Consider the following 14,990-nt stretch of genomic DNA (forward strand, 5'->3'; position numbering starts at 1 on the left):
ACGTTTATTGTTTCAATTAGTTGTAATAATCGTTATTACACTTATTATGTTATGTTGCTGTATTCAATGTATTCCTAATCTATTTCAAATGTGTGCCTCAGCCTTAAGTGTACGAAACCAAGTTTGCGAGGAACTGTGTATTTTGCCACTGAAACACCCCCTATCTTTGAATAAATAAAAAGGAGGAATGTGGTAATATATCCATCATATTCTGCAAGTTCTTGTACAGCTTTGTAAGATCTGGGGGTATCACAAACGCTCCTCATGAGGGCAGTAGTGTCTTTATGATGAGAGTTTGATCCTGTTATCTGCAAAGCTCAGAGGCCAGGAATGTGTGTGGGAGTTCACAGTACCTATCTGAGCCATTCCCATGGGACCTTTGGTGCCCTGCTTTCTCACGGGAAATTTATCACCTTCGCCAAGGCCTAGCTAGATAATGTTGCTGAGCTAATGTTGAAGTCATTGTTTTGATTTTGTATTTGCATTTTCTTAATAAATACTGCTACCCGGGGGCTCTCGGGGCTGGCAGTTGCTCAGACGTCTTCCCTGCGTCTCCCGTCATTTTTTCAATTGCCAGTCCATCACAAAAATGTATGCAATAATCTCTTAACATGTTAATTAACAGTATAATTGTATTCATTAGGAAGTATTTTAAAGAAAGAGACATAACATAAAAGGTTTATGAGAACACAAAATACTGATTCTTCATTGATGACTGCAGCAAGGAAATTGACTTTGAATGCTGTCTTATATAATTTAAGCAAATATGGTAAACCCACAAGAGCTTTCAATGCTCCTAACGAAGAATAAATATATAGAGTATATCTGCATCACATGTTTAAACAACAATCAAATATACCAGTTTTTTGGGGGGAGGGAGGAATTTGGGAGGAGGGCAAGCCAAGCCTATTATTAGACCCACGCCAACATAATTTTGATTGCATATTTTAAACTTACCTGATAAAACATGAGTACTCCCTCCACTTTCCGAAACTCCTCTTCTCTTCGTCTCTGCAAGCTCATTTTTGGATTTCCAGATTAGCTTTATGATTCTGAACTGCTCAGGCAAACCCCAAGATAGAATTCCCTGTTGACAGACAGGCAGGGTCTCGGCAGACAAGGGCATCCGATCTTCGTCAGTTCCCCACTGCCTACCCTTGTCTGACACACTGAAAAACCTATTCAGCACAGGCATTCTCAAAAAGACGGATGCTTCTTCAGAAGACGAGAATGCCTTTAAATTCCAGGAGGGGTAGAAGCACCAAACATCCTTGAACCAGCTGTCTCTAACAGTTTCTCTAAACTTACCACAGTCTCGTTGTTCCTAAAGTTGAAGCAACAAGTTCTGCTTGAAATTTATCTTTCAAAGAGTCTCCTAATCATGTCTGTTCCAAAGCTGTTCTTTCGCAATTGCATGCAAATGTTCTCCTTTTCTCCTTTCCCTCCCTCTAAAGTTTTAAGTTAACCATGTTTGATTAAACCCAGCCTACAGCTAGTCTCAGAAGAAGAAAAAATCCAAACTGGAGGAATGTTTTCTTTTGCTTCTCTTCTCTTCCCTGGCCCTGCCCCATGGCAGCTAAGACTACCAGGGAAAGCAATTACACCCACAGGGAAGCGTTTATTTACCAGCCCTGCGATAATTAGGCATAAGGATGTGAGCAGCTGTTGGTTTTAGAAACCAAAGTTTTTCCAACTTCTGCTGTGCAATTTTTGGGGGGTGGGAGAGGGGTGGAGAGAATTTTGAGCCATCCAGCAACACCAGCTTAAATTCACCTCATTTTAGCTTGACAAGTCCTTACAGCCATTTCCCAAAACATCTACTAATTGCTCCAGGATGGGAATATTAAGGCAGCTGTGTCTGAACTAATTCTAAAAGTCTCCACCACCACCCTGCTTCTTTTTCTCTCTCCCTAGTTGTTTGGTTTTCAATCGCAGCAAATCTGAAGTGCAGAGGATTAGCTAGTTGGTAACCTCAACTGCTCTTCAGCTGGACAGGAAATAACACCGATTCACATTCCAGAATGAACTGTGAATGAAATGAATCAGGAAAGCCACAGGATTCAGGAATGTTACAATATCCAACAAACAGTTTTGGATTTGTTTTGAACTTAAAGTTCCATTTCTAAAAGGGGAAAAAATTAATGACAAGAGAAATTGGAAATATCTACTGCACTGGATGGAACATTTGCCTACTTCTTAAAAAAGCTATCCACGGCTATAGCCGAACCTCTAAGCATAATCTTTGAATAATCTTTCAGGACCAGCTCCTTGCCAAAACTATGGTCACAAGCCACAGTCATCCCCATCTTCAAAAAGGAAGACCCAGCCTAGTTGAAAATTACAGACCAATCTTTTTATGCTGCGTCACCTGTAAAGTCATGGAATCAATTATTAACTAATCCATTATCCTCAATTTAGAGAGAAACAACCTACTCTCTAATAAACAATTTGGTTTCAGAAAAAAACTACTTTGCAATCTGCAACTCTTACACTGCAAAAACATATGGACTACACAACTCGATCAGGACAAAGCAATAGATGCAAACTACATAGACTTCTGTAAAGCCTTTGATTCAGTGGTACACAACAAACTACTCCTAAAACTAAAATCTTACGATATCTCTGGACACTTGCATAACTGGATAGAACCATTCCTGTCAAACAGACAACAAATGGTCAAAATTGAGAGCGTCCTATCAAATTCTGTACCTGTCAACAGTGGTGCCCCCCAAGGCAGTGTTCTAGGACCAACTCTCTTCATACTCTACATAAATGACCTCTGTGATCATATTAAGAGCAACTGCCTTCTCTTCGCTGATGATGTAAAGCTAATCAATACCACAGAAAATACTACTACCCTCCAAAAAGACCTCGACTATGTATCAGAATGGTCAATCAAATGGCAACTTCAAATCTCAACAAATAAATGCTCTGTCTTACATACTGGCACAAAAAAAATATCAGAAAATAAAATACAAGCTGAACAGTCAAGACCTTGATGAGGATCCAAACTCTGTCAAAGATCTTGGATTACTCATCTCTAATGATCTAAGTGCTAGAGCCCACTGTAACTACATAGCCAAAAAGGTATTAAGAGTTGTTAATCTAATCCTACATAGCTTTTTCTCTGGTAATATCACACTACTAACTAGAGCATACAAAACATTTGCTAGACCTATACTTGAATACAGCTCATCAGTCTGGAACCCATATCATGTATCTGATATTAACACAGTTGAAAAAGTTCAGAAATATTTCACAAGAAGAGTTCTCTCCTCTCCTCTACTCATTGCAGAATACCTTATGCCACCAGACTTGAAACTCTAGACCTAGAAAACCAAGAACTATGCCACCTTCAGTCCGATCTAAATATAGTATATAAAATCATACATTGCAATGTCCTACCTAATGAATGACTGAATACTTCAGCTTCGACCATAACAAGACAAGAGCACACAATAGATACAAACTCAAGGTTTACCACACCAAACTTGATTGCAGAAAATAAGACTTCAGCAACAGAGTAGTCAATGTCTGGAATACTCTACCTGACTCTGTGGTTTCTTCCCCAAACCCCAAAAACTTTAACCTTAGACTTTCTACTATTGACCTCACCCCTTTCCTAAGAGATCTGTAAGGGGCATGTATAAGCGCACCAACGTGCCTACCGTCCCTGTCCTATTGGTTCTTTTTATTTTTCTTATTCATATCCATCTCATGTATTCATAATATGTTTATACTTACACCTGTTATCTTGTAAGAGATTGACAAATCAAATAAATAAAAAATAAAATAAATAAAATTGGGAAGATGTCAACCAGCAGGTGAAAAATCATACCTTGCAGTAAGAAAGGAATGGAAAACTGTAAAAAAAAAAAAAAAGATCAAGAAAAAAATGCCTTCTCACTGCTGAAGTCTTCCTGAACAGAAGCAAATTCAGGTAAGGATCTCTATTCATGCAGCTTTGCCACCATTATCTTACAACAGAATCATCCAACTTCTGGCCCATAAAAATAAAATATTCTATCATGCCAAGTGAACTGTTCACATAAAATCTTGAAATGATTCCAAATGGAAATGATTCCAACTGAAAAGTCTAGTTGAAACAACTTCTTCTATCAAGTTATAAAGAATAATTTTCAACTTGTCCAACCCGGAGCATGTGGACATGATACTTAGAGGTATGAACCCCAGAACATATTTCTTAATAATTGTTCCTTTGGTTTAATAAAAATGACCAAAAAGTTATCAGTAAAAGTATTCTGAATTTTTATCTAATCCAAAAAGCTACAGTGAATCTATTAAGACTTAAATCTTGCTTAAAACAAAGCACCGACCTATTTCTAGTGAAATTGTTAGATCCTACAACTCTCTATGATTGGGGAACAGGATTATTCAAGCAACAATCTTTCTTCTAAACATGCCACTTCAAGATTGCAATAAAGCCCATTTTGTTTGTCCTGCTACTAACAGAAAGGTGTCTCCAGGTTGGCAGACAGGACTTCTGGATTGCTCATTCTAGGCTGTATAACTTTCTGGGAAGGTGATCAGATACATGCTCTGTTGTTTATACTTTTTCTAGGAAGAGCTCTTTCTTTCTTTCTTTCTTTCTTTCTTTCTTTCTTTCTTTCTTTCTTTCTTTCTTTCTTTCTTTCTTTCTAGTTTTACAAATAATTAAAAAATGAGATCATAATTTAACTTTTTGACTTCAGAGTTTTATGGTTTAACTTTTAGTTTCCACACGGGCTACTATTAAACTTAGTATCATTTCCAAAAAATACATTTGTAAATAAACAGGAACCTCATTCATGAAGAAGAAGAAGAAGAAGGAGAAGGAGAAGGAGAAGGAGAAGGAGAAGGAGAAGAAGAAAAGGAGGAGGAGGAGGGGGGGAAATGGACTGAATTTTAACATTCTTATGTTTTAAAAATTGGAACACACATACATTTTACTGATGCCAAAATAATAATCAGTAACAGGATGAGGTCCAAGCACCCTTAGCATTTCCACTTTTAAAAAAGGTGCATTATTAAGAGTTTCTCATATATTTGCTAAAGTGTTTCTTTAATAGTTTTAAATAATTAAATAACTTTAATAGATCCTTGAATATACTCATGTTTTACCTAAACAACACAGATCTGGTATAAAAAGTGAAATCCTTCTTAAGTATTATATCATTGTTGCAACTATATTATTTTCCAGCAGTGGTTAGCACCAGGATATCCTGATCCTTTGAACAAAGAGGTTCAGAAGAAAGAAAACAATTATACTGTGTAGTATTTCAGATGTGCTGATCCATTCATAAAACACATGGCTGTATTCCTGTTGTGTTCAACTTTGGTGCAAATGTCATTTGCTTTTAAAATGTTTGATGTTACTCCCAGCTCTATCCATACAGGAAATTCCAGGACAGAGGGACCCAACAACCTTGAATCTGTATTATTTTGCTGCATTTATCTTGAACCAATGTCAGACTGACTTTTCTTTCAGAAGATATGGTAGGTGACCTGCCCAACCTTCCCAGTGCAGGTGGGGCTTAATATAGACTATGTATTGCTACTCTGAGAACATATGAGGAAAAGGGTTTTTTTTCATTTTTTTCAATACTAATGTGTTGACAATATTTCTGTTATTCTCTAAAGGCAGCAAACAAGCTTAAAAGATGGAGGTTGGCTGTATAAAACACAGAGAACCAGAGTTCTAGTCCCATTTTAGGCATGAAAACTACCCGGGTGACTTTGGCCAGTCATACTCTCTCTGTCAATTCCTCACAGGGTTGTTGTTGTTATAGGGAGAAAGGAGAAAGGAGTATTAGATATGTTCGCTGCCTTGAGTTATTTATAAAAATAAAATATTTATAATTATAAAAATAAAAAAATAATAAAGATTGCAAATAAACACATGTGCAAACAATCTGACTTACATACTGTATAGCCAACAATATTCCTACGATTTGAAGTTGGAGCCCACTTTAAGGTAACTCAAAATCATCAAAACCTGTGATTAAAATGGTCATGTAAATGGATGGCAAGAAATAACAAGGATCATTTCTCTTCTATACCATCATCATAAAATATGGTTGTTTGCTCCTAAATGCATTTGAAATATCAGGGGAAATTCTGTGGAGTTGAGATGGGGTGGGAACTGAGAATTTAAAAAGCGGTCAAATGAAAATACTTTTCTTAATCTATTGCTCACAAAGATATCAGCAATCATTCTGGCCCCACCAAAAGTAATGGATATTTGTGAAACCGGTTACATGAAGGGAGAAAAATTAATGACATAAGAAGCAACAACAACCTATTAATGATCCATAATGTATATGTTTTTCCCCAGATGATCATGGTAAGACACATGGTTTGTAAATGGTGACAGATGAGTTGTTAATATGCTTTGAATAAGCCTACTATGTCACAGTGGTTTAGTCTGCACACATCACTAAAACATAAGCCATTAGTTATAAACTGTCACGCATTATGCCAAAGCCACATATACCCCAAGGTCATGATTTCTCATTGATGCTATTTTTTAAGAAATTGCTAATTTTCAAATTTTCAGTATACAGAGTTTTCTTTATAAGAAAGACTCAGTCATGCTTTATCACAAGGAAATACCAAGCTCATTTTATATCAGCATATAGCAAAGCATATTCACATATCTCAGTATGTTGAACTACCATATATAACTGCAGTGAATTGAAGTGGCAAAAAAGATTCAATAATGCTTTGAACTCTATCTTTCCTGTTCCCCCATTTTTAATAACTTTGGACTCATATATTTTAAAAATCTTTTACATACGATAACTATGCACCACTCATAGTCTACTATAATAGTGAATGCTATTAAAGATGTTGGCTCTCCATGACAGCCATAACAGTCAAGTAGGGGTGCCTGTGGGACTGAAAAGATCAAGATGGCAGCTATGGTCACATGATCAAACTTCTGTCCTTTGTTATATACACTATACACAAAAAGATCAGGGCTTCAGTAGCATGACTTTGGCCAATATCTTGACTTTTTGACCCAGTCCTAAGCATCTATGAAATCTAATTTCTTTTGGTTTTGTTGGAGCTATAGCTCCCAGAATCCCCAGGTAGTAATCAAAATGGCTGGAACTTCTTGGACTTGAATCCCAACACACCTGTTTACAAAACACTGGTCATATCAATCTATATCTCAGTCAGAACTGCTCTGCTGCTGTACTTTTCCTCAGTTGATATAACTGCTTCAGCATAATTGTATTTGAGAATGATAATAAATTATAAAAATACAAACATTCTGTCTTTCAGTATGAATATTTGATCCTTTCAAAAAAATTAATGTATTTATTTTTCCATACAACGTTAAGAAGAACCTGGAATTAATCGGAAAGATCTTTGATGACAGTGAAACTGTAAGAATAACCCAAGTAACCCAACCACCATTTTCTTTTTATCTAAGAGTTGTGAATAGGATGATAACTATTTCCTATAGAACAATTGCTGAAGAAAGAATTTTATGGTAGCTCATGTTTTGCAAATTTCATGATTTTACATGTCTGCATATTCATTTTTAACCCATATAAGAAGCTGACAACTATAGATATCACAATATGTCATCTTCTACAGTACCTGGTTATTGCCAAGGTTATCGTTAATCTGCTCTACTACCAATCTGATCCACTAATTCTCATTATATTTTCTATTTTCTCATTCATTCTCATTGTAAGGATGGCACAGGTTTAGTCTTTTGGCTTGTAGCAGTGTTGGTCCGCAGCATTCATGATCAGTCTACTCATCAACATTCCCAACAACAAATTAGTCAGGAGACACAAAAAATAATAAAAGTTCGTTCAATTTGTTTCACTAATTGCTTTAATTCTGTTGTCAGAATCTATGCTTTAGCAATTTGTTCCTTCCTAAATGACTACGATTTAAATTATACTAGAACCTGTAATCCACATTTTCCTTCAAAGGCTCCAGAAACTGTGACCTACATTAATAAGTAGGAAAAGGAGTTAAAAAATGCTTATATTTTAGTTCCTAACACTGTTCTTGTGCCAGTCCAATGCTGGGAAGGTCCAAAGTCCATCTAGTAAAGAAACAAAGAAAAAGGAAACAAGATAGTGTAAAAGTAATAAACAAAGAGACTGGAGGCTAAAACATATGAAGAATGGTTGCAGGAATTGGGCATGGCTAAATCTAGTGAAAAGAAGGACCAGAAGTGACATGATAGCACTATTCCAATATTTGAGGGAGCTGTTACAGAGAGTAGGGGATCAACATATTTTCCAAATACCTGAAGGCCAGATAAGGAATAAAGTATGGAAACTGATCAAGGAGAGATTCAATCTAGAAATAAGGAGAAATTTTCTGACAGTGAGAACAATTAACCAATGGAATAGTTTGCCTTCAGAAGATGTGGGAGATTCATCATTAGAAATTTTTAAGAAAAGACTGGACAGCCATCTGTCAGAAATGGTATAGGTTTCCTGCTTGAGCAGGGGGTTGGGCTAGATGATCTACAAAGTCCCGTCCAACTCTGTTATTCTATTCTAAAATAGTGAAGTATATTGAGAAAATGGATATAATATTGTTAACCATTTGCTCAATTTCTCTTAGGTAGGGTAGTTTCTTTCCCACTGTTGAATGGGTTCTTTCACTAAATAGCACCTAATATTTTCGCTAAATAGCACTTAATATTTTTACATTTTGTCATTTCATTCAGATCAATTGTAGAATTAAATATTAAATGCCCTTGAGACAAAATCAGGCAATGATAGTGCTTAAGCAAAGGATCTTTGATAGAGGAGAGGGCAGGAAATTATTGAGGGACACATAATGATATGAATCAAATTTATTTTTTATTCTGGCTCCACCTTCTGCTTGGTTCAACTACTTTTTGGAGTGCAGCCTCTGGCCAGCTACTCAAAAGCCAGGCACAATCCTTGGTTTGAAAAATTTAGCCCAATCTTGAAGAAAAATAAATAGACTTATGTTTTTGTTTTAGTTATATGTGTTTAATGTTAATATACCTACATTATTACACAGCAAAGAGAGAAATACGAGTTGAGTATGCATTTGAGATACTATTTTGGGCCAAAGAAGCAGAATATAATGAGACTAAATGTAAACTGAAGGAAATACTCTTAACCATTAAATGTAGGATGATAAATATATTGCCTCAAGTATTTGGCATGTTACATGAACTCTGGTTTAACTTTTTTTTTTCCTAGAAAGCATTTTGCAGCAAGAATAAATGGGGCATGAATATTGCAATAGCCAACGGAAAACTATGAGGTATTTGTGTGCTCATTTGTTTGGAAATGAAATGAGATGTTCCTTTGATATGGTATCTACATTTTCTCTTTGGAAACAGAACGAAGCAATGCAAATGCCATTCCTGCAATCAAAAACTTTGTAGAAAATCACAAGGCTACAGATGGTGCTTTCAAATATTCTGAAAACTGTTAATGAATATACTTTCTTACGCTTTCTCTCTTTAGTCACTAGAATTGTTGATAGATCAAATAAAATCACTTCCTCCTGTCCTCAACAATGTTAATCCATAGAGGAATTTAAAAGATAATTGGATGCTCCTGACTAGCTTATGTAGTTTGTTCTCAAAATGTTTTATATCCAAATTCAAAACTTGGCTATTTTTGATTTACAATTATCAATTGTAAATTGTTGATTTATAAATTATATCAAAAGTCTTTTTTTAATACGTCCCTGTGATTCTACAATATTACATTTCCCACAGCTTCGTATTAGCAAAATAGTAGCACTGTAGTCTACATAGCTTAGAAAAATGATTTTCCTATTTCCTGGTTGTTTTCTTGCATAACTAGTGATAAGAAAATTCCACATGAAACATATCAATGATCGCAGCGTAGGTTTTTTAAAAAAATGTAGATACATTTGCAGCTATTAACCAAATTAGCCAATGGAACTAAAAGTCAGCGGAAACACAGGAGACAGTGGGAACAAAGAATAGGAAATAACTATTTCCATTATTTCCTGCTTGTGAATCCCTCAGGCAGGGTTACACCTAGCTATTTTGCTGCCTGAGGTAAAGAATAAATTGGTGGCTTCTACTGTTCTACAAAAATTAAAGTGAATTGATCACCGCTGCACCTTAAGGTGACAGATGTTGGCACACAACATCTGTTGCCTGAAGTGTTCAGCTCGCCCTGTCTAATAAAAGTGTAAGCTTCTGCAATGAAGTGAATAAATTTAAAGAAATCAAAGAAAACACTTCTTCCCTGATGCCAATTACCTCCCACAGCATATTTGCACTGTAATGTATAGATTTCTCTTCTGAGAATATGCACTTCTTGATTGGAAAAATGTTCCAAGTCTTGACATGGAGGTTTGTCTTCACTCAGGCTGTACTGGAAAATAGACTGGCTGTTACACTAGAACCAAAATTAATCATCTCTAATCAGAATAACAAAGTTGGAATGGACCTTGAGGTCTTCTAGTCCAACCCCCTGACTAGGCAAGAAACCCTACACCACTTCAGACAAGTGGTTACCCAACATTTTTTTAAAAAAATTCCAGTGCTGGAGCATTCACAACTTCTGGAGGCAAGTCGTTCCATTGATTAATTGTTCTAACTGTCTCCTTAGTTCTAAGTTGCTTCTCTCCTTGGTTAATTTCCACCCATTGCTTCTTGTCCTGCCCTCAGGGGCTTTGTATAATAGCTTGACTTCCTCCTCTTTGTGGCAGCCCCTAAGATATTGGAAGATGGCTATTATGTCACCCCTAGTCCTAGTTTTCATCAAACTAGACATACCCAATTCCAGCAACAGTTCTTTGTATGTTTTAGCCTCCAGTCCCCTAATCATCTTTGTTGCTCTTCTCTGCACTCTTTCTAGAGTCTCAACATCTTTTTTTACATCATGGCGACCAAAGCCGAATGCAGTATTCCAAGTGTGGCCTTACCAAGGCATTATAAAATCAGATCTAATAAGACAAAATTTCCAGTATCATGGAATCAGGGCAATAAAGCAGGGACTCTGAACAACTGCAGTCTGCAAACTTCTTATTGGATAGCTGTCAGGTAAAAGGAAGGAGAGGAAGAATTTTTGCAGAGCACGTAAGAATATGGAGTACAAGCAGTCCTCTAACTTACAACTGTTCATTTAGTGACCGTTCAAAGCTACAATGGGATTAGAAAGTGACTTATGATTGTTTTTCTCCACTTACGATCGCTGCAGCATTCCCATGGCCATTCACACAGTCAAAATTCGGATACTTGGGAACCAACTCATTTTTATGGTGGATGCAGTGTCCTGGGATCACATGATCACCACCTGTGACCTTCTGACAAGCAAAGTCAAGGGGAAGCCACATTCACGTGTAACAACTAGCTTACTAATGTAACAATCTCAGTGATTCGCTTAACAACTGTGGCAAGAAAAGTCATAAAATGGGGCAAAATTTACTTAACAAATGTTTCACTTAACAACAGAAATATTGGGCTCAATTGTGGTCGTAAGTCGAGGATTAGCCATACTGTATCCACATTCCAGCACTTAGGATTTTCTTCTTCTTTTTCTTCCCTCAAGCTTTCAGCTTCAGGTTCAATCAATTTCCTTCTCCACTCGAATCACAAGCATTAAACTGGTTGTAATTTTTTTTTACAAGCTATTGGATTATTTCCTGCTACTCTCACTCTTTTTCTTTACCTCATCTGATTCTGGAAACAATCATAAATGCATTTACTCAAAGAAATAGAGTTTCTTGTCTTAGCAAATTTTCAAGAGGGAGAGGAAGCAGAATTATGGTAAAATAGATAAGCCACCCAGAGTTGCCTTGTAGGGAAGATGGGCAGCATAGAAATTTAATTTAAAAAAATTCAAACACAAAAATCAAAATAATCACCCCCTTTTGTAAAATTCAATGACTAAAGCCAGAGGTGGCATTTGCCAGTTCTTAGAACCAGTCAAAATTTCCACTAATGGTACACAAGAACCGGTCTGAACTGGCTGAATACCACCTCTGGATAAATAAAATTTTCTTTCCTCTTTCTGCAATTGGCAGCATTTTGGGACTTGCAGTACATGGAGTATGTTATTCATATACTGGTAAGGTATATTTGGAATAGGTTCTTCTCATAGTTTTTTTCAGCACCATTTCTAGCAATCTTGCTGGTGCATTTATATAACCTTGTTATGTTGCCTGGAAAGTACAGTTCTACAGGTTCTGATTGCCCATGCAGAAGGGTGGTTTCTGCTATGGCAATATTTCTCAACCTTGGCAACTATGAGTTGTGTGGATTTCAACTCTGAGAATTCCCCAGGCAGCCTGGCTGGCTGAGAAATTCTGGAAGTTGAAGACTACATATCTTAAAGTTACTAAGATTGAGAAGTACTGGTTTAGGGAGACGGTTTCTTCTTACCCACCTCAATAATTTGTTTGTTGCAGTACTTGGCCTTAACCTTGGGAAATATTCATAAATGGAAACATTTTGTGATCATTTATATCAATAGCATCATAAACTTCCTGCCTAGCAATAACTTTTCTCATTTGTATGTATCATTAGTCCCTTGTATCATTCCATTTACAACTAAACCCATCTCCTTTGGTTTATTAGTGCACATTTGGAATCAGTTATGATGGCTAAAATGACTACTCTTACCACAGTTTATATTCCCATTGTGCTACAAAGATACTTGACTGAAATAAAATAGAAGCCTTCCAATAACTACTTTTGTTTAAATGTTTCCAAGAATATAACGGTACAGTTTTTTTCCCGTAACAGTCATTACACAGACTTCAAAGGCCTTCATTTTGTTTTTCTACAAATGGCAGCAAATGAGATTAGACAACTCAATGTTTCTACAAATCCTGCTTCCCTTTAAAATTATGACAATACATTAACAATTAAAATCAGTTTTTTCTGTCTCCTAAATATTTCATTTCAGGAGCAGCTCAAATCTAAAGAAGATTTGGAGAAACATGGATTGTGTCCAGTGCATTGTGTAATTTTTCCAAAATGTGTTGTAATTGAATTGTACCATATATATCCCCAAAGAGGATGACCCTGAAGTCAAATCACCCCACTTAATAGGCAGAAAAATAAAGACATAAATACTGTGTAGTATTAACTGAAAATTGCCGGCTCCAAATGAAACTAATTCTTAAGATTCTCCCCAAATAAATAGCCACATCTGTCAATGTGCATGGAAATGTTTATGGATATTCGCCATTCTGCATATATTTCAGCTTACCAGATCTGGGCTGACAAAGTGCTTGGACATTTGCAACCCAGAACTGATTGTCCTACAATTTCAACCATTCTCTCTCACACTCAGAAAACACCCTTACTTTCAAAAAGGCATTCTGTAAGCACACATCATTCCTTTCTTTTTTCTTTCAGAAGCCACACAAAAAGAGAAGAAAAATAGGGTGGAGGTGCTAAGAGTAAAAGCAGTGTTTCTCAACCTTGAAGCTTTGTGGACTTCAATTCCCAGAACGTGCCTGCTGGCTGGGTAATTCTGGGAGTTGAACTCCACATATCTTCAAGCTTCCCAGTTAAGATACACTCTTACACAAAGGTGTAAGAGAAATTGATATCTGTGCTGAGAAGAGGAAGAAAGGGAAAGGAGGAAAGCTAAACTGGATGGCCTGGAACTGAAGGGAAGAAGCAATAGGGGAGGAACAGAAGCAGAAGAAGGAAGCACTGTTGAAGAGTCCAAGAAAGAAGGTTAAACCCATCAATCAGTTAGCCACACCCAAGAAATGACTAAATCCATAGGCAAAGCTCCAAAGGCATTCAGCAGGGATGTCTGCAACCATTTCCTCCCAGGCATTTCAATAGCTTCAATATTCTCTGAAGCTAATGCCTAGGAACCCTCCCTCCAATTCACAAGTAATGATAGATGAGGTGAGGTGGGGGGATTCTAATTTTGTGAAAAACTTAGAATTTTCAGAGAATTTCTTGTCTCACCCCCACCCCCAACAAATTTAGAGAAGAAAATACTTCTGGAGCAGGAAAGTTTCAAATTATTGCTGTTCCAATCTTCTCTTCACTATCAAGAGAACATCAGAAAGGAGGCTGAGTGAAGAGGGAGGCTAAGTTCCTGAAGGACAGTTTTGGGGAGAATTTCCAAAAGAACTTATCCCTTCATGTTACAAGAGGACAAATCCAAACCAAAAACTACTTTATATTCTTCATGAATGTTGAATGAGAGTGAAAATGAGAGTGAACGAATGAGTTAGTGAGTCTTGGTCACCATTCATTAATGGCTCTGCGTTTATCAACTGCGCAATTTTTTACTAAATTTCCTCTCAGGTGATATGTGTTCCTAAGAAGAAAAGAGGTTTCCTCCCTCGCCCTCCGACCAGCAAGCAAAATTTGCCTCAACAGGAAATACGTTACACAAGATACATAATGTGGACATGAAGAATGGCCCCCTAAATTTTGCTTCAGTGTGTTTTTACTTATCACTAGAGTATCCCCAGTCAACAGGGTAGCAGGGATACTGTTGTGGCCTGCCGGCGGCTGGCGAAGCTGCAGCAGAGTCAGACGGTAGTGAGGAGATTGGGGAGGAACCTGGGCCAGTCTTGAAGGCTGAAGAAGGCTCAGATGAGGGATCTGCCTCAGAGGCAGAGCTGGCAGTTATCAGCTGCCTTCAGGCTCAGATAGCAATGAGCCTGAAGTTGGAACTGGTTCCAATGAGTTGGAACCAGTTTCCAGACTGCGCATGTGCAGAACTGCTAAAAGAAAGGACCAATTAAGAATTCAGGGTCGACTTGGGAGCAAGGCCACAGGTGGATGATGAATGGCCCCTCCGTTCAGGATTAAAAGAGAAGCGAAAGGGGAGAGGGCTTTTGCAGGAAACAACTTGCTCGTTTGTTTGTATATGGAGATTTGTCCGTATAACCCAGCCCTTCCCTGTCAGCACTGAGTGTGGAATTATTTACTGGACAGTGTTCCAGAATTGATAAAGGTCTGAGCTCATTAGTATACCTTTGCAAGACTGTTTGCCAAGCTGTTGACTGAC

At 37.2% G+C, this 14,990-nt stretch overlaps 1 protein-coding gene across 4 annotated transcripts in view; it reads right to left on the bottom strand.

Moving 5' to 3' along the window:
- The window catches only part of PDE7B (phosphodiesterase 7B), a 215,004-nt gene that overhangs the window by 80,571 nt on the left and 119,443 nt on the right, over positions 1–14,990 (bottom strand). For 2 of the 4 annotated variants that reach the window (XM_087940581.1, XM_087940587.1), the window contains exon 1: positions 958–1,988. The exons of the other annotated variants lie outside the window; for them this stretch is intronic. In XM_087940581.1, the coding sequence (XP_087796707.1) occupies positions 958–1,195 (238 nt within the window). In that variant the 5' untranslated portion in view covers positions 1,196–1,988. Of the gene's footprint in view, positions 1–957; positions 1,989–14,990 lie in introns of those variants that run through there. 4 annotated transcript variants of the gene reach the window in all.

Source organism: Pseudonaja textilis, chromosome 1 (assembly GCF_049901715.1).
Source record: "Pseudonaja textilis isolate UNSWEBS1 chromosome 1, rPseTex1.2, whole genome shotgun sequence".
NCBI classification, from domain to species: Eukaryota; Metazoa; Chordata; class Lepidosauria; order Squamata; family Elapidae; genus Pseudonaja; species Pseudonaja textilis.